This window comes from Carcharhinus amblyrhynchos, chromosome 15, assembly GCF_965287045.1.
Source record: "Carcharhinus amblyrhynchos chromosome 15, sCarAmb.v2.hapA, whole genome shotgun sequence".
NCBI lineage: Eukaryota > Metazoa > Chordata > Chondrichthyes > Carcharhiniformes > Carcharhinidae > Carcharhinus > Carcharhinus amblyrhynchos.
In genome coordinates this window covers 70,805,711-70,830,599 of record NC_137338.1, presented here as the reverse complement: position 1 = coordinate 70,830,599, position 24,889 = coordinate 70,805,711, and the positions used below count along the sequence as shown (strand labels likewise).

The window sequence follows — 24,889 nt, the reverse complement described above, 5'->3', positions numbered from 1 at the left end:
AGTATGTAGCAGAGAAAAACAGCTTTCAGTTCTGTCTGGGGTTTGCTTAAAGACAGAGTTGTGCAAGCTGCTTTACAACACAAAGTCTCTCTGAAAGTTTCAAGGCTGTTTAAACTCATTTTAGCAAGTATTTTTATGGTCGCAAACTGTGCTTAAAGTGGTTTCTGAGTCTGTAAAAAGATTCATTCATCATGATCATGGCTGACCGTCCAATGCAAAAGCCTAATCCTCCTTTTTCCCATAATCTTGGAACCTGTTCGCCCCAAGTGCTATATCCAGCCGCCTCTTGAACACATTCAATGTTTTGGCATCAATTACTTTCTGTGGTAATGAATTCCACAGGCTCACCACTCTTTGGGTGAAGGAATGTCACCTCAGCTCTGTCCTAAATGGTCTACCCTGAATCCTCAGACTGTGACCCCTGGTTCTGGACATGCCCCCAATCAGGAACATCCTCCCTGCAGCTACCCTGTCTAGTCTTGTTAGAATTATATAAAGTCTCCATGAGATCCCCCCCTCATTCATCTGAACTCGAGCAAAAACAATCTTAACCTAGTCAATCTCTCCTCATACATCAATCCCGCCATCCCCAGAATCAGCCTGATAAACCTTTGATGTGAAAAGCATGTACAAGGATTACAGAGTGCTGATATTGGGGACTTCACTCATCCAGTATGATAAGGATAATGTTAAAGTAAACGGTAAGGAGGGGGATAAAGTTCTGAATTGTGTTCAGGAGAACTTGCTTGTTTGGTATGTTCTTGGCCTGAATAGAAAGAGGGCATTGCTAAACCTGGTGCTGGGAAATGAGCTGGGCCAAGGTGACCAAGTGTCTGTGAAGGAACATTTGGATAAGAGTGATCATTGTATCACAAGGTTTGGATTAGTAATGGAAAAGAGCAAGGAATAATCCAATATTTAGCTTCTAATTTGGAAGAGGCTATTTTCAACACAGTGAGAGGGGATCTAGCCAGAGTAACCAGAGACGGACAGGAAAAAGTGCCATAGAACAAGGGGTGATCTTTAAGATGCTTCAGGTGCTGGCTGGGTGTGTTCCAACAAGGACAAAAGCTAGGGCCAAGGCTCCTTGAGTGATGAGACAGAAACAAACAAAAAAAAAGGTGTGCATGTTAGGCACATTCTTCAAACAAGAAGCAGGTCAATTACAAAAAGTTGAGAGAAGAAGTGAAGAGGAAAGTAAGACTGACGAAGAGAGAATATCAGAACTGAATGGCAGTTAACAACAAAGGGAACCCAAAAATCCCCATATTGCAGGTAAATAGTGAGCAGACAGTAAGAGCTGGAATGGGTCCTATTCCGGACTAAGAAGGTGATATATACGAAGAGGTGCAGAGCAAGGTTAGAATTCTTAATAAATATTTGTATCGGTGTTTACTAAGGAAGAGGAAGCAGACCAAAGATGCGCGGATATTAGAGAAAATGGATTTGGTGAAGATCGACATGCAATCCTTTGACTAAGTGACAGAGAAGATTGATAAAGGGAATTCAATAGGTGTTAGGGGCTATTTTACTGCCCTCATTAGGCATATTGAAGGTTGGTGGGAGTGGGGTAGGTGGGCACGTACAGTAGGATGGGTGGCTAGCCTACTGCCTTCCCAACCACTCCAAGCTGCCCCCATACCAAGGCCTATGAACACAGACATGCAAATAACAACCCTGTATCCTTGCTCCCTCCTCCCCCTCCCCCACCCCTCAGTACCCCAAGCCTACCTCCTCCTCACTAACCCCTCCCCTCTCCCCCTCCTCGTCCCACCTAATCTACCATTTCGAGGCTGCATTCAGGGGTTGGCACCCTCCGCAGCTGGTGCTCTCGCATCATTCTGGCGAAGGCAGGGGGGTCTTCCTAACTGGGTGAATGGCACGCTTATATCCAGCTTTCATGGTATCCATGTAGGCATTGGATTTCCCTAAACACAACATGGTGTATGTGATTTGTGAAGGTGTTTAACCCCTGATGTCAGGACAATGCAAATTAATTGGCACTAGTCACAATGTGATCAATAATCTGGGCCTGAGGGGAGATTTAATAGAGGCGTACAAGACAATGAAAGTTTTGCATAAGGCAAACAAACAAAGTCCCATTAGCAGACAACTCAAGCACTAGAGGACACAGCTTTCAGGTCTTTTTCCACTCAGTTCAGGGGGGACGTGATGAAGATGTTTTTTTCACTCAGCATTTTGTTATGACCTGGAACTGGCTGCCCATGAGGGAGAGGATCAGTGATTTTGAAAGGAAATTTGATGGTAGCTTGAGGGAAATAAACATTGCAGGGATACAGAGATGGAGCAGCAGAAGAGAACTGACGACATAACTTTACAGAGAGTTGGCTGGGAATAGATGGGCAAAGTACTTGATTGTCCTGAAGTTTCCATCACACTTAATAACACTGTGTTATTGCTCAGCACATCAGCAGAATATATTTTCGGCAAGCAGTTTGTCTGCGGTGAACCCGAATGCATGGTTGGAATTGCATGATGCAGTACCTTAAGGACCTGCTATCCATCAATGTCCATCATGGCACCCTCCACCAGGTTAAAAACAAAGCACAACTTGCTGCAAATGGAATACTGTGTCATGAATGTCAGACCCCCCATTTGTCTGTCTGAACTTGCACAGCAACAAGGTGGCAAATGAGTTTACGTGTCCTCCAATGGCCTGGAGACTTGCAAAATTCCCTGCATCAGCTCAATTTGCAAATAAAACCCATGCAGATCAGGAGTGAGGAGCCACGTGCTTTGAGTGCAGACCTCTGAGTGCCCGTTCTGTCTCAGGATTCTAGCAGTGGCCTAAAGGGCTGGCAGATAAGTGAGGGACAGTCAGTTGAACGTTAGCTTGACTGGCCATCTTTATTTACCTGGATTGGCCTATTCTGAAGCATTGACATGGTTTCTGATTCAATCAGTGTATGCCAAGCCTCACATCTTCACTGTTTCTCCCAGTGCTCCATACTTACTCTCTAACATTTAATTACACTAAAGTGTCTCCTCATTCCAGGTCCCTCAATCACTGGAAGCAGTCTTTTTGCATTCACCCTGTTACATACCTGTCAACATCTCTATCATGTAACCGTGCAAACAACCATCCTCTGTTCTAATAAATAAATAATCTTTTCAAGTCTTTTTTCCCTCATTGTATTCTCCCATATCAGGCAGCATTCCAATAAGCCTGCTCTCTGCTGCCTTAATAGCCTTGGAGTCCAGAACTCACACAGTATTCTAATTGCAGTTCTCACCAAGGTTGACAATTGCACCTTGATCCTTCTGAAGTTTATTTATTAGTCACAAGTAAGGCTTACATTAACACTGCAATGAAGTTACTGTGAAATTCTCCTAGTCACCACAGTCCGTCACTTGTTCAGGTTAATTCACCTAGCCAGTGCATCTTTCAGAATGTGGGAGGACACCAAATCATCCAGAGGAAACCCATGTAGACACAGGGAGAACACACAGACAATCAACCAAGACAGGAGTCAAACCCAGGTCCCTGGCACTATGAAGCAGCAGTGCTAACCACTGTGCTACCATGCCATCTCTTGCTGTAACCCTAGTAGTGACTAACTTTCATTCGGTCCTGGCCTGCTTGAGTTCCTGCATAATGTGTGGTAACCTGTCCCCTATTCAAATTATAATTCCTATTATTCTGAATTGAAAAATCACACCCATCATTACTGGATTCATATTGAAAAAGCTACATTTTTGCCTGTTCTACATTTTATCAATATTCCCTTGCGATTTCCTAAGATCCTCAGATTTACTTGCAGCATGTCCTATATTTTAATGTCATCTGCAATTGTAGACATCACTCCTGATTTATCAAGATCTAAATCATTTAGCATAAGCAGTACCCATTGAAACACCACCAGGAGAAATTCTTCATCTGTTCCACTGTTTTAGCCAGTTATAAAAACATTTCCTATCCCTCCTCTGCCTTTTCTCCAACACTCTCCTGTCTATTACTCAGGTAATTAGGGGTCTTTGGGGATGGTTTAGCTCAGTTGGCTGGTTACAGCAATGCCAACAGTGTGAGTTCAATTTCTGTACTGGCTGAGGTTATTCACAAAGGCTCAATTTCACCCCTCGCCGGGGTATGGTGATCTTCAGGTTAATGAAAGTAGATCATTCAGCCCCTTGCTCTTTTCCATCATTCAGTCAGATCACGGTCTATTTCCATTGATACAATCTCCTTTAATTCCCTCGTCTAACAAAGGTGTATTGACCTGGTCAGAACAGCGTTCTGGGGAGAGAGTTCCAGATTTTCACATGCACATTCTGTGAAGAAATGCCTCCTACCTTTACCTCTGCTGAGAGAAGTGTTTCTCTCTCGCCACCCTATCTTTTATCCATGATGTGGAGATGCCAGTGTTGGACTGGGGTGGGCTCAGTAAGAAGTCTCACAACACCTAGTTAAAGTCCAACAGTTTTATTTGCAATCACGAGCTTTCAGAGTGCTGTTCCCTCATCTTTTATCAATTAGATACTTCTAGTTGATTGCCTGTTAATCTTCAATACTCAAGGGGATATCATCAAATAGAATCACAGAATGGTTACAGTGTAGAGACGGCTGATCAGCCGATCGTATCTGTGCTGGGTTCTGCCAGAGCAATTCATTGAATGCCTCTCCCCTGCCTTTTCCCCATAGCCCTGCACATTATTGCTTCTCAGTTACTTACCCAAATCCCTTTTGAAAATTGAATCTGCCTCCACCACAACCAGGTAGTGCATTCCAAATCCTAACCACTCCCTGTACAAAGAAAAGATTTCCTCATGTCTCCATTTCTGTGCCCTCTGGTTCTCGATCCTTGCACCAAGGGAAAAGTTTTCTTCCCATCTACTCTGTGCAGAACCCTCATGATTTCAAATACCTCTATCAAATCTCCGCTCAGCCTTCTTCTTTCCAAATAAAACACTTCTAATTCCTCCAATTTATCTACATAGCTGGTGTTCCTCATCCCCGAGATACAAGCCCAGTTTTTGGAACCTGTCCTCATAATTTAACCCCACTTACCCTGGTATCCACTCTGCACCCCCTCCAAAGCCAGTATAACCTTCCTGACAGAAGATGCTCAGAACTGAATACTGCTCTATACAACTGAAACACAACTTCCATCTTATTGTATTCTCGCTCTCTTGAGACAAGGCTAACATTTCTACCTCTCTTCCTCACCCCATCCTCCACCTATTTCTCAGGGCCTGACCAAAACCTGACATTCTCCCAAAAAGCTTCCTGCTTGGATTGTCTTGCGATCCTGCCTGAGATCCTGGTCTCAGGTGATTTCAGCTGGAGACACTTCCAGCAGATATGTTTGTCGACCTCTGTAGTTTGAATTTTGTACATCTTGCAACAACTGTGCATCACTGTCCATTCCAGGCTGTCACATCTACCATAACAATCAGCTCCATAAGGTTTTTTTCTGATATGATTCTTGAAAATGTTCCTTTATTTTACATCGCAAACAAACACAGATACAGATCCACATGGTGCTCGCGTGTACCTTCCAACACAACTAGGCACAGGGCTCCCCTTAGCCAGGGGACGGGCCCCTGGTACACCCACCCTGCCCAAGTCTTGTCTGATTGCACTGGTAATGGCGATAATAATATAAAAACAAAAAGGCAGAGGAACGTCGCTGGAGAACCAACTGACCGGCCAAACAGCCCAGGTTAGAAACTAGTAAGCAGTAAAAAGAAAGACAGACAGCGAAGGAGAGAGAAGAATGAGAGGGAAAAGAGAACAGTTCTTGTGGTGGTCCCCACATCTCAGCAGGGTGGGCGGGTGTACCCAGTAAAAGGGTAGGGTGCATCCACTAATCAGAGGAGTGGAGGATTCTGTAGGGGCAAACAGGGTCCTAGGTATCAACTCATCCGGCTCCAACTGAGCTCGATAAGTTTAAGTTTGATATTCTTTCTTCATTTCAATTTTGATTAAACAACTGCGTTCTCCTCAATTGATTCATTTCCCTATTGACCTTATTAAATTCTGTTGCTATTCTTAGGATATATTTGTATATTATGTTGTTTATACTCCAGATCTCGCTGCTTCTTTACCTTATTTAGATTCTTATTCCCTCAATAACATGTGACTTTTTTTTTCAAAATGTACTTGCTGTGAAGGGAGTGCAGCGAGGATTTACCAGACTTATTTCTGGGATGGCAGGACTGGCTTATGAGGAGAGATTGGGTCAATTGGGATTATATTCGCCGGAGTTCAGAAGAACGAGGAAGGAATCTCCTAGAAGCCTATAAAATTCGAACAGAATGAGGCAGGGTAGTCAAGGATGCCACCCCGCGCCATTAACCAGAAGGAAGGATGCTCCCAATGGTGGGAATGTCCAGAATGAGGGGTCATAATCCAAGGATGCAGAGTTAACCTTTGAGGGCTGGGATAAAGCGAAATTTCTTCACCCAGAAAGTGATCAGCTTATGGACTTTGTTAGCACAGGAAGCAGCTGAGGCCAAAACATTGGACATTTTCAAGAAGGAGTTAGATATAGCTTTTGGGGCGAAGGGGATCAAAGGATATGGGGGGGGGGGGTGCAGGATCAAGCTATTGAGTTGGATGATCAGCCATGATCATAATGAATGGTGGAGCAGGCTTGAAGGGCTGAATGGCCTATTCCTGTTTCTATGTTTCTACTACACATTTATCTGTGTTGAACTTCATTTGCCAATTACTTGTTCATTCTGAAAGTTTATTCATGATTTCTTGTTGCAGTTCTTTTCAGTACGGTGTATCCTTGCTGCCCCAGGCTCCTCAATACAATTTAGAAATTGGGTTTATTTTTATGGTAGGATTGACTTAGGGACTTATTCGCAAATGGAAAGGGGCTTAACATAGGCAGGCAATTGTACTGGACAGCTAGTGGTGGCCTCATTATTGAGGTCAATCGAGGAGTCAGGCCATTGACCCCATTTTGAGGTGTTGTCACCCCGTTAATTCTTCACACAGGAAGTTCAAATCTTCCCCTGCCAAGTTGACCTCTCTTTGCACTGCCCCACTAACGTCCTGATATTTACAGGGGAGTGCGGAAAATACAGGAAAGGTTGGAATTCATTAAGTAACCCGGTAAAGCCAGAGTTAGGAACTGCCTGCCCAACTTAACAGCTGGGCCTTATTATCATTCTCCTTTCCCAGTTTTCCAACCCACGCGAATTGAGTTGACAGACTTACCAGTTGCTCTGCATCTGGAAATCACAGCTATGAATCCTGGAGATAATGCCCGTCCAACAACCAGAAGAGCAGAAGTTTAGAATGTGGGAGATAGGGCAGGAGAGATTAGCCATGGCTGTGACACAGAGAGAGAGCCACTGGGGCTTGGCAAAGGAATTGTGAGGGGGTCCATTGCGTTGTCAGTGGAGGGACAGTCAGTGATCACAGGGAATCTGATCAGGATATCAGGTTAGCAATTGGAAGGGAATAAAGAGGGTTCACAATTGTGAGACAGGAGGCCTAAGATTCCCTTGAGAGCCTGAGAGTGTACTGCCTCTTCCCCTGGCCCACGAGTAGCGCTGGAAAAGATGTTCTCCTCATCAGCCAGTAGCTCCAGTTTTATTTCACTGCCCAGTTTCATAAACCTCGGGAAACCCACAGGATTATTTCTAAATTTAAATCAGGTTCCCAAATGCAGTGTTGGAATTTAAGTATGTTAATAATGTATCACATCTCTCCAACACAGGACACTCAGCTTTCTTGAACTCAATTGACATAAAACTGCTGGCTCTGGCTGTTCTGGAGAAGTCATACGGACTTGAAATGTTAACTCTGTTTCTCTCTCCAAAGATGCTACCAGACTTGCTGTGTACTTCCAGTACGTACAGTGGAGTTTGCACATTCTCCCCATGTCTGCGTGGGTTTCCTCTGGATGCTCTGGTTTCCTCCCACAGTCCAAAGATGTGCGGGTTAGGTTGATTGGCCATGCTAAATTGCCCTTTAGTGTCAGGGGGTTAGCAGGGTAAATAAGTGGGGTTATGGGTATCGGGCCTGGGTGGGATGATGATCAGTGCAGACTTGATGGGCCGAATGGCCTCTTTCTGCGTTGTAGGGATTCTACGAATGTTGACCTTTACTGCAAGAGGGATAGAGTACAGAAGATGGAAAGTCTTGCTGCAACTGTACACAACCGCTCTCAGAGCACTGTGTACAGTTTTAGTCTCTCTGCTGAAGAAGGATCATCCTAAAATTTGAAGCAGGTTCATTCACTTGGCTGGGATGAAGGGGTTTGTCTTATGAGCAAAAGGTTGAACAGGTTGGTCTGATACTTTTTGGAGTTTAGAAGAATGGGATGTGATCCTATTGAACTGTGTGAGACTTGACAGAGTAGAAGCTGGGGGGGGGGTGTTATCCCTCGTGGGGAGTCAAGACCAAGGAGACACAGTTTTAAAATTAAGAGGCCTCCAATTTAAAAGAGAGCTGAGGAGCATTTCTTTCTCTCAAAGGTTCATTAATCTTTGCAATTCTCTATCCAGAGGACAGTGGGGGCTGGCTCATTGACTATATTTAAGGCTGAGTTCAGCAGATACATGATTGACAAGGGAGGCAAGGGTCAGGTCGGAAAGTGGAGTTAGGCCACAATCACATCCGCCATTATCTTATTGAATGGTGTAACAGGCTAGAGGGGCTGAATGGCCTACTTATGTTCCTAATTCTTCTGACCTTATGTTCTGAGGTATATATATGCTGGGGAGGGGGGAGTGTGTTCCTCACTTTTTTTTCATTTTCCACCCACACTTTTCTCCCAATCTGTCATGGATTAACATTGAGGCTAAAAGCTTTCCACTCTGAACACTGTGTCAATTTCAGCCCCTGCTCCCAGCCTTCTACTTAAGAGATGATAAGTTTGTCTCAAACTAAGGGGGCACTTCGATGCAGCCCTGCACTGCACAGAGACTGCCCCTCTCTCTTCATACCCTGCCTGCCTTCAAGAATGCAGCAGCCTATTCTGGATCTGGGCCCAGCGCTCTAACACACAGCGTAGCAATCAGTTCCCAGGCTTATTTCTGTTTGAACTCTTCACTTTTATGTTTCCATTCTTTCAATTACAGTGACTGTGTCTCTGCTGTCACACATACTCCTGTGATCAGAACACTGTGTGCTGACTCGAGGCAGCTGCATTGTAAATGGCCTATCTTGCCTGCAAAGTGGAGTGGCTATAAACTGGAACAGGATCCGCAGCACTGTCCTCTCTTATACAAATTGTCTTGGCTATGGGTCGCTCATTAAATTGCCTGAAGGAATCTGCCCTCAGTACTTTGAGGTAGAATCGACAGAATAAAACTCGTCCGGAACATCAAATAAGCTGGGGATCTTTTCTCTGGAGAATTAATGTTGAGGGGTGGCCTGATTTTAAATTATAAAGGGACATTATAAATAAATGCAGAGAAGTTAGTAGGCTGGTGAAAAAGGTACATGAGGCACTTGCCTTTATCGATTGTGGCATAGATTACAAAAGCAGGGAGGTCATGTTGGAATTGTATAGAATTTTGTTAGGCCACAGCTGGAGTACTGTGTGCAGTTCTGGTCGCCACATTATCGGAAGGACGTGAATGCACTGGAGAGGGTGCAGAGGAGACTCACCAGGATGCTGCCTGGGATGGAACATTTAAGTTATGAAGAGAGGCTGGATAGGCTTGGATTGTTTTCATTGGAGCAGGGAAGACTGAAGGGTGATCTGATCGAGGTGTGCAAGATTATGAGAGACATGGACAGGGTGAAAAAGGAACAGCTGTTTCCCTTAGTTGAAGAGTCAGTCATGGGCAGCATGGTGGCACTGTGGTCAATAATGCTGCCTCACAGTGCCAGGGACTTGGGTTTGCTCCCCGGCTTGGGTCACCTTCTGTGCAGACACTGCACATTCTCCCCGTGTCTGCATGGGTTTCACCCAGGTGCTCTGGTTTCCTCCCACAGTCCAAAAGACGTGCTGGTTAGGTGCATTGATTATGCTAAATTCTCCCTCAGTGTGTCCAAACAGGTGCCGGAGTGTGGCAACTAGGGGATTTTCACAGTAACTTCATGTGAGATATGTAAGCCACACTAATAAAAACGCAGGGGTGCAAGTTCAAGCTGGGGAGCAGGAAGTCTACGGGATACGTGAGGAAAAATCTTTTTATCCAGGTGATGATGATGGTCTGGAATGCACTGCCTCTACCTTGGGTGGTAGAGACAAGTTGCCTCACATCCTTTAAAAGTTCCTGAATGAGCACTTGGCACATCATAGCATTCAAGACTATGGGTCAAGTGCTGGTAAATGGGATTAGCGGGAGATCGGCTGTTTCACACATGTTAGTGCAGACTCGATGGACCGAGGAGCCTCTTCTGCACTTTACCATTCTATAAGTTGTTTTCACTTGTGGGGACACCACAACTAGGGCCCATAAATATAGGGTAGTCAGTAGTAAACTCAGTATGTAATTCAGGAGAAACATTCCTATCTAAAGACTGATTAGAATACAGGCTTGTGACCACATTTTAAAAAAATGGGATGTGGACTTTGCTGACAACACCAGCATTTGTGGCCAACCCTTAGTTATCCAATGGTGGTGGTGAGCTGCCTTCTTGAACCACTGCAGTGCCTGTGGTGTAGGTACACCCACAGTGCTGTTAGGGAGGGAGTTCCAGGATTTTGGAAGTGAAGGCATGGTGATACATTTCCAGACCAGGATGGCCAGCAGTTCTATGAGGCAGGACCCCTTCCTGAAACAAAGCGGCAATCTTTCCTCAAGATAAGGCAAGTTCATCGGCCAAAAGATTGAGGCAGGACAAGCCAGATCAGCCCCTGACACTGCAGAGTCTCCCTTCAGCCTGTAATCCAGCATCTGCAGAGAGAGACATGCTTTGTGTCCATGTGGGATCTGTTATTCTAATCCTCTGTAGAAATGGGACTGGTTCTGGAGGGAATGGGAGTTTGTTAAATGTATTACCCACTGATCAATAAAAGGAGTGGAATAATCTTGACAACCAGAGGGCCATCAGCCTCATGATAGTAGTGGAGAAATATTTGGAGACAATAACCTGGAATGAAATAAACTGGTGGTAAAGTAGTGTTAATAAATGAAAGTCAGCCTGGATTTATTGATATCTGACTTGATTGAGGTATTTGAAGCAATGATGAGCAGCAGTGAGGCTGGTGTCACTGTCTAGTCAACTGTGGCTTAGTTGGTACCAATCTCATTTCTGAGCCAAATAGTTGTGGATCGTACGCCAAGAACTAAGTCAGGGATTCTAGGCTGACACTCTAATAGAATAGCGAGGGAGTGCTGGGGGTGACTCCCGGATGAGATGTTAAACCGAGGCGAGACATTTGCCCTCCCAATGCGGCCCTGAAGACGCCGTGACATTATTCAAAGAACAAAGAAAATGACAGCACAGGAACAGGCCCTTTGGCCCTCCAAGCCTGCACTGACCATGCTGCCTGACTTAACTAAAACCCCCTATGCTTCCATGGACCATATCCCTCTATCCCCATCTCATTCATGTACTTGCCACAAAGCCCCTTAAAAGTCACTATTGTATCCACTTCCACTAGCTCCTCTGTCAATGAGTTCCAGGCACTCACCGCTCTCAATGAAAAAAATCTCCTTCGTACATCTCTTTTAAAACTTGTCCCTCGCACCTTAAAGCTGTGCCCCTTAGTAATTGACTCTTCCACCCTGGGAAAAAGCTTCTGACTATCCATTCTGTCCATGCCTCTCGTAATCTTGTAGACTTCTATCAGGTATTCTGAAAATGAGCAGAGAAATTAGCCTCAGTGGCGAATTATGTGTCCCTTGATCAGCTTTGCTAAAACTGTCATTTCCGTACTGCTGTTTTGGGATCTTGCTGTGCGCGCAAGTTGGCCACTGCATTTCCCACCTCACAACAATCGCTGCACCTCAGATGTGGTTCATCTGCTGTAAGGAACTTGCTGAGTTTGTGAGAGGTGCTGTCTTCTTTTCTGTGAGGTGTCTGTGGACTTTCCAAGGTTGGTTGATACCCTCCAGTGATCTTGTTACCAAAAGTCCACAGACTGAAGGATGCAGTCGCTGAATTATCTGACAAGACACAAAGCAGAGAGTAGTTATCAGAGTGTTCATCAGGCCAGAGGAACGTGTTCAACCATGTCCCCAGCGGTCAGTACTTGAAGCACTGCTCTTGTCAACTTACTTTCATTATCCTGACTTTGGTAAACAGCACATCATTTCACCGCTTGCAAAGCCACAAAACATGGAATAAACGATGAGGAAGGTAGAGGCAGATTTCAGGAAGACATAGACAGACTGCTGGAGTCGGAAAACATATGGCAGATGGAATTAAATGTGGAGAAGTGTGAAGTGATTCACTTTGGTCGGAAGAACAAGGAGAGGCAACATAAAGCAAATGGTGTAATTTTAAAGGGGGCATAGGAACAGAAAGACCTGGGGCATCGGAAGTCTCTGAAGGTGACATGACAAGTTGAGAAGGCTGTCAAAAAAAGCAATATGGTATCTTTGGCCTTATTCACCTGGACGTAGAGAAGAAAAGCAAGGAAATTGTGCTTATCCCTCATTAAATCCTGGTTAAGCCTCAGGTGGAGTATTCTGACCAATTCTGGGGCCACATTTTGAAAGGGTTACCAAGGCCTTAGTGGCGAAGAGTGCAGGGGAGTATACTGGGATGTTACCAAGAATGACAGACTTCAGTTATGTGAGAGAGACAGATTTTGGTGGCTATGCTCCTTAGCACAGAGAAATTTAATAGACATGTTCAGAATCATGAAGGTTTTTTGTGAAAACCCCCACGAGGTCTATGTGGAATAACTGATCAATCTTCCTGTTTTATTCATTGAGTATGAGTTCCTCTGGTAACAAGTAGTGGTCTTTTTTGCCACAGCACATGGGCATCACTGGCCGGCCAGCATTTATTGCCCATCCCTAGCTGCCCTTAAAAATGTGGTGGTGAGCCACCCTTTTAAAATGTTGCAGTCTACACGCTGTGGGTTGACCCACAATGCTGTTAGGGAGGAAATTCCAGGATTTTGACCCAGTGACTGCTGCGTCAGGATGGTGGGTGGTTTGGAAGGGAACTTTCAGGTGGTGGTGTTCCCATGTATCTGCTGCTCTTGTCCTTCTAGATGGAACTGGCTGTGAGCTTGGAAGGTGCTGTCTAAGGATCTTTGGCGAATTTCTGTAAGGCACCATGTTGATAGCACACACTGCAGCTACTGAATGCCGTTTCTAAAGAGATTGAATGTTTGTAGATGTGGTGCCAATCAAGCGGACTGCATTGTCCTGGATGATGTCAAGCTCCTTGAGTGTTATTGGAACTGCACCCATCCAGGTAAGTCTGCTTAGCTGGAATTCATTGACTGAGTCATTTATAAGGCAGGCCCAGGACTGGGCCTGCTGAACGGCAGAGACTAGTATGTGTATACCACGGTAGTGGTTTATTTTTGCATTCTGTAATAGACAATCTTCCTTTCCAGTCAGGCTTCCTGAGTCATTACTGTTCCGCTTGAGTAAATAAGGAGAAACTATTTGCAGTGGCAGTAAGGTCAGTAACGAAGAACACACATTTAAGATAATCGGCAAAACAACCAGAGGAGACATAAGGAAGGAAACATTTACAAATGAGTAGTTACGATCTGGAATCTGCAGCCTGAAAATATGATGGAAACAGATTCAAGAGTAAATTTCAAGGGGATATTGGATTCATGTGAAGGGACTGCTGAACAAAGGGGAGAGGACAGGAGATTCAGACTGATTAGATACCTCCTTCAAAGATTATGATGTGCCAACATTGACCATCTCCAGTGCAAGAGTACATAATCATCTGCCCTTGACATTCAATGGTATTACCATCACTGAATTCCCACTATCAACATCCTGGGGGTTACCACTGCCCAGAAACTGAACTGGATGTGATGTATAAATACTGTGTCTAAGGCTGGGAATTCTGACTCCCCAAAGTCTGTCCACAATCTACAAGGCACAAGTCAGGAGTGTGATGGAATACTCTCCATTTGCCTGGATGGGTGCAGCTCCAACACCACTCAAAAAGCAGTACACATCCAGGACAAAGCATCCTGCTCGATTGGAACTTGATCCGCAAACATTCACCCCCTCCACCACCGATGCACAGTGGCAGCCATGCTGCATTGCAACAGCTCATCAAGGTCCCCTCAACAGAACCTTCCAAAACCTGTGACTTCTACCACCTCGAGGAACCGGAGCAGAAGCTGCATGGGAACACAATCGTCAGCAACTTCATCTCCAAATCACACACCGTCCTGACTAGGAACTTTATTCCACTCCCTGTATTGTTCCGAGGTTAAAATCTCTCTGCGAGTCCCTAGACCACATAGATCATAGCAAACCAAAAGGTTGGCTCACTATCACCTTCTCAAGGGCAATTACAATAAGCATGAACACCTCGTCTCGCCGGTGACGTTCACATTCCATCAGTGAATTTTAAATACCTAGTACTAGGTACAGTGCTTCTAGTCAGTCCTTTCACTCAGCAATAGCCAAATTAAATAGTAGAGGTTTTTGGGAAAGCTTGGCATGCATGTTTTGACTGTCAGGCACCTGCATTCGCCAAGGCCCAGAAGCAGTTGTGAAACACATTCCTGATTGTGGTTAGCCCCGGAGAGCAATTTCATGCTATTCATTTATTAGTCACCAAGTAAGGCTTACATTAATACTGCAATAAAGTTACTGTGAAATTCCCCTAGCCGCCACAGTTCGGCTCCTGTTTGGGTCAATGCACCTAACCAGCACATCTTTCAGAATGTGGGAGGAAACTGGAGCACCCGGAGGAAACCCACACAGACACGGGGAGAATGTGCAGACTCCAGACAGACAGTGACCCAAGCTGGGAATCGAACCTGGGTTCCTGACGCTGTGAGGCAGCAGTGCTAACCACTGTGCCACCTCACCACTGTGCTACTGTGCCACCCATGGCCATGGCCAATTAATGACCATCTGCATGAATCTCATTCTGTGAAATGCTCAGTGCTGCTGGGGAGGGTGTCAAAAACAGGAAGGGTGCAGGCTGGCGATTCTAGTGTGCTCCCTTGGGGAGGGGGAAGTCACTGCGGAGCTGTCACAAAGAGCTGCTGACCTGTGAAAAATAAATATCGATGTTAAAACCACCAGTGTCAGGGCAGCACAATCAAACACAGACCTCAGAGCCCGGACACAAATATCAATGTTATTTCAGTCTTGCCAATTTATCCCGCCCTGGATCAAGATTGCCACTAAAATGTAAAGGCCGCCTGACCACTCAGCCTTCCCGCCTATTGTAGAAGCAGACTGTTAGTGTAAAATTGGGTTCAATTGGCTCTCTAATGGGTGAAATTGTCTACTTGATTGTCAGTCTGCGTGCTTCCATCTCTCACATGCTTCCATCAGCCAAAATATTGCATGGCTGCACAATGACATTGGGATGTGTGCCTGATGTTGTCACCTGCAATTTCACGCAGTTTGAGGTTGGGAATACACCCACACTAGGAACATAAAATTCTGGTCCCTTGTGTGTGTTTGGTTCAGTTTAACAAGGTGTGATTTTGTAAGAGTAATATCAGCCATTCTTCTATGTTACAGAAATAATTACCCAGATTTTGTGTTAAGAATAATGATGAAGGCATCAGTGTTTACCATTACTATTGTATAAATTGAACAGCAACTTCTCATGCATGCACATTCCCAGTTAAATGCAGAAGTCATGAATTTGCTGTCTAATTCGTTATAACCCTCAATACCTTGTGATAGGCAGAGCATTAAAATACATGGAGCACGTGAAATTTCTGTACTTCCTCACAAGCCACTAAAAGTTATTTCTAGCATATTCAGATCTGGGTGAATTTTTAATATTCAATAAATCTTAACTACTACCAAACAATCTCTAACCATGAAAGGTTAATTTTACAAGTGTGCAGTCTCATTCCTTCACATTTTACTTACTGTTGGAGACTTTTTTTTTGTTCCATCTCTTTTCTTTCATCTCAACACCTTTTCCTCTTCTCTCTCTTATCTCTCTCCCTCTCTCTTATGAGGCAGCACAGTGGCACAGTGGTGAGTACTGCTGCCTCGCAGCACCAGGAAACCAGGTTCGATTCCCAGCTTGGGTCATTGTCCATGTGGAGTTTGCACGTTCTCCCTGTGTCTGCGAGGGTTTCCTCCTGGTGCTCCAGTTTCCTCCCACAGTCGAAAAATATGCAGGTTAGGTTGATTGATTGGCCATGCTAAATTGCTCCTTTGTGTTAGGGGGATGTGGAGGGGTTAGTAGGGTAAATATGTGGGGTTATGGGGATAGGGCATGGGCAGGATTGTTGTCAGTGCAGGCTGAATGGCCTTCTTCTGCACTATATCTTTCTGATCCTGACTGAATGAACATTGAATCAAATATTCCAATTGATCCTTCCTCATTCAGATTCTGTTGTACTTTTAATCTGATTGGTTGAAGAGACACTTTGCTCTCTCACGGAACCACAGATAATCTGCTGGGGCTGGGGGTGCGGGCGGGGGGAGGCTAGGAGGAGGCTGGTAAATCCCGGAAACAGCAAAAAAAGAATCAACTCTGCCCTAAAAAACCCTGGGAGGCTGCAGAAATGCACTAGACGGTGATTCCTAGCATTGAACTCTCCACCCGCCACCTCCCCCCCCCCCCCCTCCTCTCTCTCTCTCTTTGGTGAGAGGATCAAACACAGCGAGGAGAGATGCTCCAGAGTGTAGAGGTCCCTGTGATTCATTCAGTGCCTCTCCAAGTCAGGCAAGAGAGGAAGAACAGTCCGGGGGACAAGAGTGCTCCAGTCGCCTGCTGCCTTTTAAACCATTGCTGAGTGTCCACTCGGGAGAAGTTGGCTTTTCAAGGAAAGGGAGACTGGACGGTGTGTGTACCTTTAAATTTCAGATCACAGATGCTGGCTGGGTGCAAAAGGGCTTGCGCTGTAACAGCACTGATAAGACACAGGGTCCCCAAGGTAAACTAGCTGACGGCTACTTAAATGGCATCCGTCTCTCAGAGCTGGGGAAGGTTAGCTGTGCTGTAGCCCAGTTGTTGGAACATTGAATGAGTGTGAGAGAGAGAGAAAAGAACCAGAAGGCACTCACCTCCCCTGGGATTCTACCCCTCCTGCAACACATTCAGATTTATTTCCCCTTTGCCTGGCACTGTTGTCTCTGCGTTTTGCATTTTTACGAGCGTGCAGAGCAAGTTATCTGAGCGCATTGTGGTCGGTGGCGGTGGAGGAATTCCTACAGCACAGCAGATGTTGAAAACCTTGCTCTTTTTGTCTCACACAGCTTAACCAGGTGTTGCTCGATGCTGCCAGTTACAATCGAGCCCTTCACTGCCTCCATCCAGCCAGTGTGCACAAGTGATTGAAAGGTCTGATGAGAGCAGCACCGAGCGAATTAACGGGAGCAAAAAGCATTCTGTCATGGCAGCAGGTAAGAATGGAGGTGTACCTCTCACTGGCATACATCTGCATGTTTGTATGTGCTCTTGATACAGTATTAAGTGTTGCCTTGACTGAGAGGGAAGAGCTTTTTCTAAGGCAGGGCAGAAAATCTACAGTCTCTGTAATGAACAGTCTCCCTCACACAAACACACACTGCTGGATTCTTAGAGCGAGCTGCTTTAAAAAAAATGGCCCCTTCTGTAAAAGTGCAGCAGTCTAGAAAACAATGGGACAGCATTTTTCTCTTGCAATGCATTAAAATGTATATTTTCTATTTGATAAATAGTTAATGCGCTGCGAGCGTGGAGCTGTTACAGTTTCTGCCTAATTAGTCATGTACAAGAGTTGTGTGTGGAATTGCTGAGTTGTGTACATTGCTGCCATCTAGTGCTGTTAGGTTTTGTTTTTGTACAACACGTGGGGGGAGATAGATGGGGCAGGCGGAGCGCTTTCTATTCTGCTGCTGCTGCTGCTTGGTGAAGTCCGTCGTTACCCTCTGGGTCAAACAGCCCTTTAATCAGTGTCCACTGTTTCGGGAACCAATAAGTTAAGCGTTCCAAGGAAGAAAGGATGTGCATTTATATAGAACCGCCCATGCACGTCCCCAGTGAAAGATGTGCTGGTTGGAATTTCTCCCTCTGTAGCAGAACAGGCACCAGAGAGGGCAACTAGATTTTCACAGTAACTTCATTGCCGTGACACTAATAAATGAATAGCCATTAAATAAGAACAAAGTGTTTCAGAAGTGTATTTGCCAGTTACTGTATTAAATCAATTGTTACTGTATTAATGCAACAACCAATTTGCAGACAGCAAGGTCTCACAAACAGGCAACAGTGAGATAATCTGTACTGTTACTGTCATTTGAGGGATAAAGACTGGTCAGGAGTCACTGCTCTTTTCCAAATAGAGGCAAAAGGGGAATGGTAAGTGACCTGTACAGGCTAATAAAGCCCTCCTTTATTGTTTCAGTCCTAACAACAGCACTGCCTCAGCTCAGCACTGGAGCACGAGCTCTGATTATGGGCTGAAGTGTCAGGAGTGGGATTCGAACCCACCGCCTCCTGGCTCAAAAGCTGAGAATGCTGCCGTCCAGCGGAGGTTGAAGCTTCAAGTGGGTTGGAAAGACGCGGTGGTCAGCCCATAGCTCAGTGGGTGCCACTCTCACCTCTGAGTCACTCCTGCGACTTGGGCAGAAAGACCGCTCTAGGTCGACGCAAGGAATGTTTGTACTGACACCAAAGGGGATGGGGAGGTGATTTCAAATGGGTTAGGAGCTCAGGATGTTTTACACCTTCACCAGCTCTGGGATATTGTCAACAGTTTATTCATTCTAGTGCCATGAAGAAGCTACATTTATTTTCCAGTGTAACTGGTTGTTTAAAAGTGAAGATATTGACCTTCAAATGAGAGTGAATTTTGAATATGTCTCCTTGGCTGTTGGATTTTACATTTCTGGGGGTGTTTGGTCTAGAAGGAACATTTTTAAAGATTATTTATTAATGGCAGCCACTGTGAGATAGTGTGAAATAAAAAATAGGGGAAGGTTGTAAAACAGGCTGCTGATTCCCATTCACCTGTTTCGCATGATTCAACATTATTCTCAACACCGTTCAAATTACTGGGACATTTTGGCTGCAAATTTCCTGGGAGGTCTTTTAGCTTCACTGAAGGAATGTCATGGCTTCTGAGAGGAAACAGCACTCCCACCATGTTTTTTTTTGAATCTGGGTGTCTCTGGCTGGGCCAACATTTATTGCCCATCCCTAACTGCCCTTGAAACTGAGGCCGAGTTGACCAGATTGCTGTGGATTTGGAGTCACGTGTAGGCCAGAGAGCGTAAAGATGGCAGATTCCCTTCCGTAAAGGACATGAGTGAACCAGATAAGATGGTTTCAAGGTCATTAGACTTGTAATTCCAAATTTTCATTGAATTCAAATTTCACTATCTGCCTTGGTGGGATTTGAACCTGTTTCCCCAGAGCTCTCTGGATTACAATACCACTGTGTCACTGCCTTCCGCTATCCGCTAGTTTACGCATCCAGGAAACTCTGGGCCCTCTTAGTGTAGGATTCATGATTTAGTTTTGCAAATGGATCCAGGGATTATCAAGCCGTTTCAGGTTTCTCTTTCTGGGTGGGAAGGGGGTTTATATCATTGCTGTGAATGAGACTTGTAAATGCAGGATCCCACACACACACACTCAGAGGAGGTGCTGGATTGAAGACGGAAGCTGAATTGTCTTACCTTCAGTGTGGTGAGAGAATGAGGGAGTGCAGATTCACCCCAGCAGGGTGGCACGGTAGCACAGTGGGTTAGCACTGCTGCATCACAGCTCCAGAGTCCTGGGTTCGATTCCTGGCTCAGGTCACTGTCTGCGTGAAGTTTGCACATTCTCCTCGTGTCTGCGCGGGTCTCCTCCGGGTACTCCGGTTTCCTCCCACAATCCAAAGATGTGCGGGTTGGGTTGATTGGCCATGTTAAGAAATTGCCCCTTAGTATCTCAGGATGTGTAGGTTAGAGGGATTAGTGGGGATAATATGTAGGGACATGGGGGTAGGGCCTGGGTGGGATTGTGTTTGGTGCAGACTCGATGGGCCGAAGGGCCTCTTTCTGCACTGTAGGCTTCTATGATTGTGATCAAAACATTGGAAGCACAGAGCTGGCCTGTTCAGCCCCTCAGGCCCAATTTATCATTCAGTTAGACCAAGGCTGACCTGTGCCTCAAGTCTTGTTTAACCCCCCTGACCCCTGCAGCCTTGCTCCATATTGCCTGGTACCCTTATTGATCAAAGATGAATCAATCTTACAGCTGGTCCAGTGGTTAAGTGGGCTAACCATAAAAAGCAGCATGGGGATTGAGGTGCACCATTCTTTACATTGAAGGCAGTATGTTAAAATGGTGTTGGCTGGGCTTTTGGAAGATGGCCGAGCACAGCCAGTGTTACTCACACTGTTCGCTGACGGCACACTCGGCCCAGGAGCTGAAACTAGGCGCTTGCACTGTTAAAAAACATCCTGAAGTCCTTAGAGGGAGCAAGAGGCGGCAAAGGCTGGTGGGAGAATGTGCTGTAATATACTGAAAGGGTGGACAATTACAACTAACCTGTCCCTTTAAATTGCACAGGCATGGGGTGGTGTCCGTTCCATTTACTATTGTGCTCAGCCTCGTGAAGACCGGGCATTGCCTGGAGTATGGTCTTCCAAAATGGCAACACTTGTGCCAAATGAACATCACGTTGATGCCACCGGCTCACTGCTGTGCTGCCCATGGCCACTAGGCACCACGCACAAGCCCTACTAAGATGGTCTCCTGCATATATCCCATTGGTGACATCCCTGACCCCATTCTCCTGTCTTAATTGGCTGTATAGCACCTAACTCAGATGCTACATACTCCAACTCAACAACCACAGTCTTAAGTACAGCAAGTTCCAGATTCTTACTCCCCTTGCGTGAAACAGTCATTCCTGATTTCACCTCTAAGTGCTTTAGTATATATATGTTTATATCTTATCTGACTGTGGAAGCAATTTTAGTTCAATGTTGAGAATAACAATCCATTCAGCAGCTTTGACTGATCCTGGTATGTTCTTGATGCCAGCAGGAATGGGGCAGCACGGTGGCACATCGCTAGGAACCCGGGTTTGATTCCGGGCTTGGGTCACTGTCAGTGTGGAGTTTGCACGTTCTCCCTGTGCCTGCGTGGGTTTCCTCCAGATGCTCTGGTTTCCTCCCACACTCCAAAGCTGTGCAGGTTTGGTTGATTGGTTAAACTGTCCCTCAGTGTCCTGGAACGTGTAGGTTAGATTGGTGGGGTGAATGTGTGGTGTAGTGGGGGTAAGGCCTAGGTGGGATTGTTGTCGGTACAGACTCGATGGGCCGAATGGAGTCCTTCTGCACTGGAGGGGTTCTATGATTTGTATGAGGAATGGATCTCTTGAGGCAGAAGTTCAGTTTGGGGCTGATCTGGATGACCACAATTTTGGCCATCTCTCATGTTCCGCTTGTGGTCACATCCTCTCTGGTCTGTCCTCAAATGGTCGAGGGTTGTTCAATTATTCTGTGGAATATTGAAACCTGGCACTTCACCACTTGAGCCAGTTACCAGGCTATGGTTGGTGATGTTGAGCAAGATCCAGTGTTCCTGTTTGTCCGCCCTGCGACGTTCTCTGATGTGCCTGACACTGCGTGAATTCAAGAAGTTGTTTGGTTGCGATAATTGGATGGCTAAATATGAACAATGTGTCAAAGTAGAGTAGGCAGCGAGTGGGGATGCTGTCAAATTAGTGTCAGCTGGAAGCTCTCAACATCTGCGCACTGACTTGTCCTTGCAATGCTTCAGTCCTCCTGTCATCAGAGCCTCACAAGTTCCTTACCTGCGCTGGGATTTATGATGCTAATCATGCTCAGTACAGCTTGCAGCCAGCTGCTTCAGCGAGCTCCTGTCCTGTCAGACCACCTCGCTTAGAAATTCCAGGCCACCGTCTTTCCTTTAAAAAGGAGATTTTTCAACATCACCAGAGCATCCCCCGCAGCCTGGGATTCCCCACTGGTGGCGATGCTAAGACTGCCAGCATTAACCCAACGGGACATCGAGGTATTTCCAGAGGCATTGTCATGGCTCCCTGTTCCCAGAGATTCGAAATAATCACATTTTTTTAGACTGAAGATGCTGGAGCTTCATTTGTATTTCTTGCAGCTCTCCATGTGACTGGTGGACTGATACATCACTGCTCAGCACCTGACTGCAGGGCAGCACAGTAAATGTGGCATCCCGGATGTAAATTCTCAGAACAATTAGAACCTGTTACAAGAGTCAGAATGTTATTCACAGTAATCGCTGAGTGTTGTGCCTTCACCTTGAAGCTTTGGTGTTCATTGTTCTCAACAATGGATTGGCATGTTGCACTGGCGATGTTGTACCTTTTGCTCCTGGCGCTGTAGGAGTCACACTTGGTGTTTCGAATGCTGTGTGACTTGCCGCTGACGTTGTTAATATTTTGCCACTTGTTGGTGTTGCTGTTGTTGTTATCTCGCTGGCTAGTGATGCTGCCGGTGTTCTTGGCAACCTTTCCTGCTTTTCCAGCTCAGGCTTTTGTCAGCCATTGGCTCTGCACCAATATCCGGAGTTTCACAATTGGATCCTGTACATGTACACGTACTGTACTGTGGAATTCGTAACCACAGGAAATAATTGATGCCAAAACGTTGAATGTATTCAAGAGGCAGCTGGATCTAGCCCTTGGGGCAAATAGGGTCAAAGGTTATGGGGAAAAAGTAGGATTAGGCGATTTGAGTTGGATGATCAGCCATGATCATAATAAATGGTGGAGCAGGCTCGAAGGGCCAAATGGCCTCCTCCTGCTCCTATATTCCATGTTTCTAGTTTGCCTTTCAATGATTCAGGCATTTAGCACATTCATCAATGTGTTGACCTCCTTTTACCTGTGCACCAGTGAGTTGCTTCCTCCTGGTCACCCCCTTTGCCTCTTGACATTTTGTGAGGGGTCTCTTGGCTCTCTGGACATGTCATAGAAATCATAGAAACCCGACGGTACAGAAAGAGGCCATTCGGCCCATTGAATCCGCACCAACCACCGACCATGACACTCGGGTAAGATGGGGAGATATTCAACCTACACTGCTCAGCAAATTTCTCAAACTCTCAGGTGGTGCATTGGGTTCCAGTTCGTGAATCCAGCAAGCAGAATTCATTCCACTGAGATGATTGTTGTAGCTCTTGGGTGGGGGGGCACGATTCTTCTGCCCCCACCACCCCGCACTAGCTTTCTAGCGCAGCAGGATGAGGGAATCTTGTGTTTGGGCATGCGTGGGTTTCACACACATGTTCCCGCTACATGCGCATCTCCCAGCGCCGGATTTCCTGCACCGTCAGGTTCGCACTGGAAACCAGCAAGAACACAAGGCAAGGAATTTACACCTAGTTTTAATGTCATTTGAATGTAATTAGCCGGCCCGGGACTGAATTCTCTGGGCCTGCTAGCCTCTCCCACCTGCCAGAGTGTTTCACTCTAGCGGGGTTTACAGAAGGCCCCCCACCTTCGGGGAACTATCGAGATGACCCTGTTGGAGTGAAAGTGGGGCGGGGGGGGGGGGAGTGCAGTCGGGCCCCCAGGGGCTCAGGCAGTGGGGAGGTGGTACCCTCTGGCCATGGACACCCTGGCAGTGCCAGCTTGTGCCCCCGGCACTGCCCAAGGGACACCCTGGCTCTGTCCATTGGGCATAGAGCAGTGCCAAAGGTGGGGAAATCCCACTGCCATTCTGCATGGGGATCGATGGGGGGGGCAGGACGGAGGCCAGCGATTGGTGGGTGGGGGTCGGCCAAAGTCGGGGGAGGGGGTTTGCCTGCGTGGGGGTTGGGTGCAGGGGGGGGGGGGTAGGTGACTGGAGATCAGGGTTGGCTGGACTGGGATAGGGGGCGGTGGTTTGGTGTTGGAATGGTTGTGGGGGTGGGGGGGGGGGGGGGCGCAATCGGGCTGCGGGTGGGTTGAGGAGGCAGCCTTGTGGGTGGTCCCCGGTGCTGACCTGCAAACGGGAGGCTGACAATTCGGGGTCTCTGCACATGCGCAGAAGCCAGCTGGTTTCAGCCTCTCCCGCCCCTTGAAGTGTAATGATATTACACTATATCATTACAATGTGGTCTCTGCAGTGCTCAGAGTGTACGAGATTCTAGTCTGAACACCCACTGGAGAAAAAAGCATCAGTTACTCCAGATTTTCTGCGAATTTGACACTTAGATTTTTTTTGGAGAATTACCCCCTCCCCCCCAGCAATCAACCCCCCCCACCCCCAACCAAAGCTTTCATCTTTCTGATAAAATAGGAACTTTGAGTAATTGTCTGCAACTAGGAGATATCAATCTTGATTGTTGTGTGTGAATAAACCAGCTCCCACCTTATCCTGTGGTGTGGGTGGAAGTTCATTCGCTATCATCTCTTATCTGCTGTTTCTATCCTTTTGCCACATCCTGCATGTGACCCCCATTCTTTCACTTTGTATGTAGATGCCTACCTGGCACACAGCTCATCTGACTCTGAATTCACACTTCTCCATTCCCACGCAGCCTTCCTGCTCCCTGGAGAAGTTCTCCCTGCATTGTTTTGGGTCTGATGGACCTAGTTAGCAGAACGCTGTCCTGTAGTGAGACGTCACCTCGGAAAGGCCTGTCCTGCTCTCTTGCTGGTTGTGTTTGCTATAATTTGTCAGGTCATCGCTGGACGGCTTGCTGAGTGAGCATCTATAACTCTGTCTCGCCTCTAATTCAATGATGTTACATCCACTCGATCTTTACATCCAGATCTTTTAACCGGCTCTGACGAAGGGTCATCCAGACTCGAAACGTTAGCTCTATTCTTTCTCCACAGATGCTGTCAGACCTGCTGAGACTTTCCAGCATTTTCTGTTTTCGTTTCGGACGCCAGCATCGGGAGCA

General features: G+C 46.3%; 1 protein-coding gene and 1 long non-coding RNA gene across 4 annotated transcripts in view; one reads left to right on the top strand and one right to left on the bottom strand.

The window, feature by feature from the left end:
- The window catches only part of LOC145353419 (uncharacterized), a 29,120-nt gene extending 11,840 nt beyond the window's left edge, over positions 1 to 17,280 (bottom strand). The window contains exons 1-2 of the long non-coding RNA XR_013888696.1: positions 17,083 to 17,280; positions 4,692 to 4,762 (exon numbers count right to left, since the gene is read on the bottom strand). This is a non-coding gene — a long non-coding RNA (uncharacterized LOC145353419). The remainder of the gene's footprint in view (positions 1 to 4,691; positions 4,763 to 17,082) is intronic.
- Positions 1 to 24,889, top strand: part of enox1 (ecto-NOX disulfide-thiol exchanger 1) — a 297,971-nt gene that overhangs the window by 58,780 nt on the left and 214,302 nt on the right. Inside the window, exon 3 of one of the 3 annotated variants that reach the window (XM_080204169.1) lies at positions 17,275 to 17,421. In XM_080204169.1, the coding sequence (XP_080060295.1) occupies positions 17,412 to 17,421 (10 nt within the window). In that variant the 5' untranslated portion in view covers positions 17,275 to 17,411. Of the gene's footprint in view, positions 1 to 17,274; positions 17,422 to 18,008; positions 18,114 to 24,889 lie in introns of those variants that run through there. The other 2 variants (XM_080204171.1, XM_080204170.1) reach the window with 2 other exon arrangements.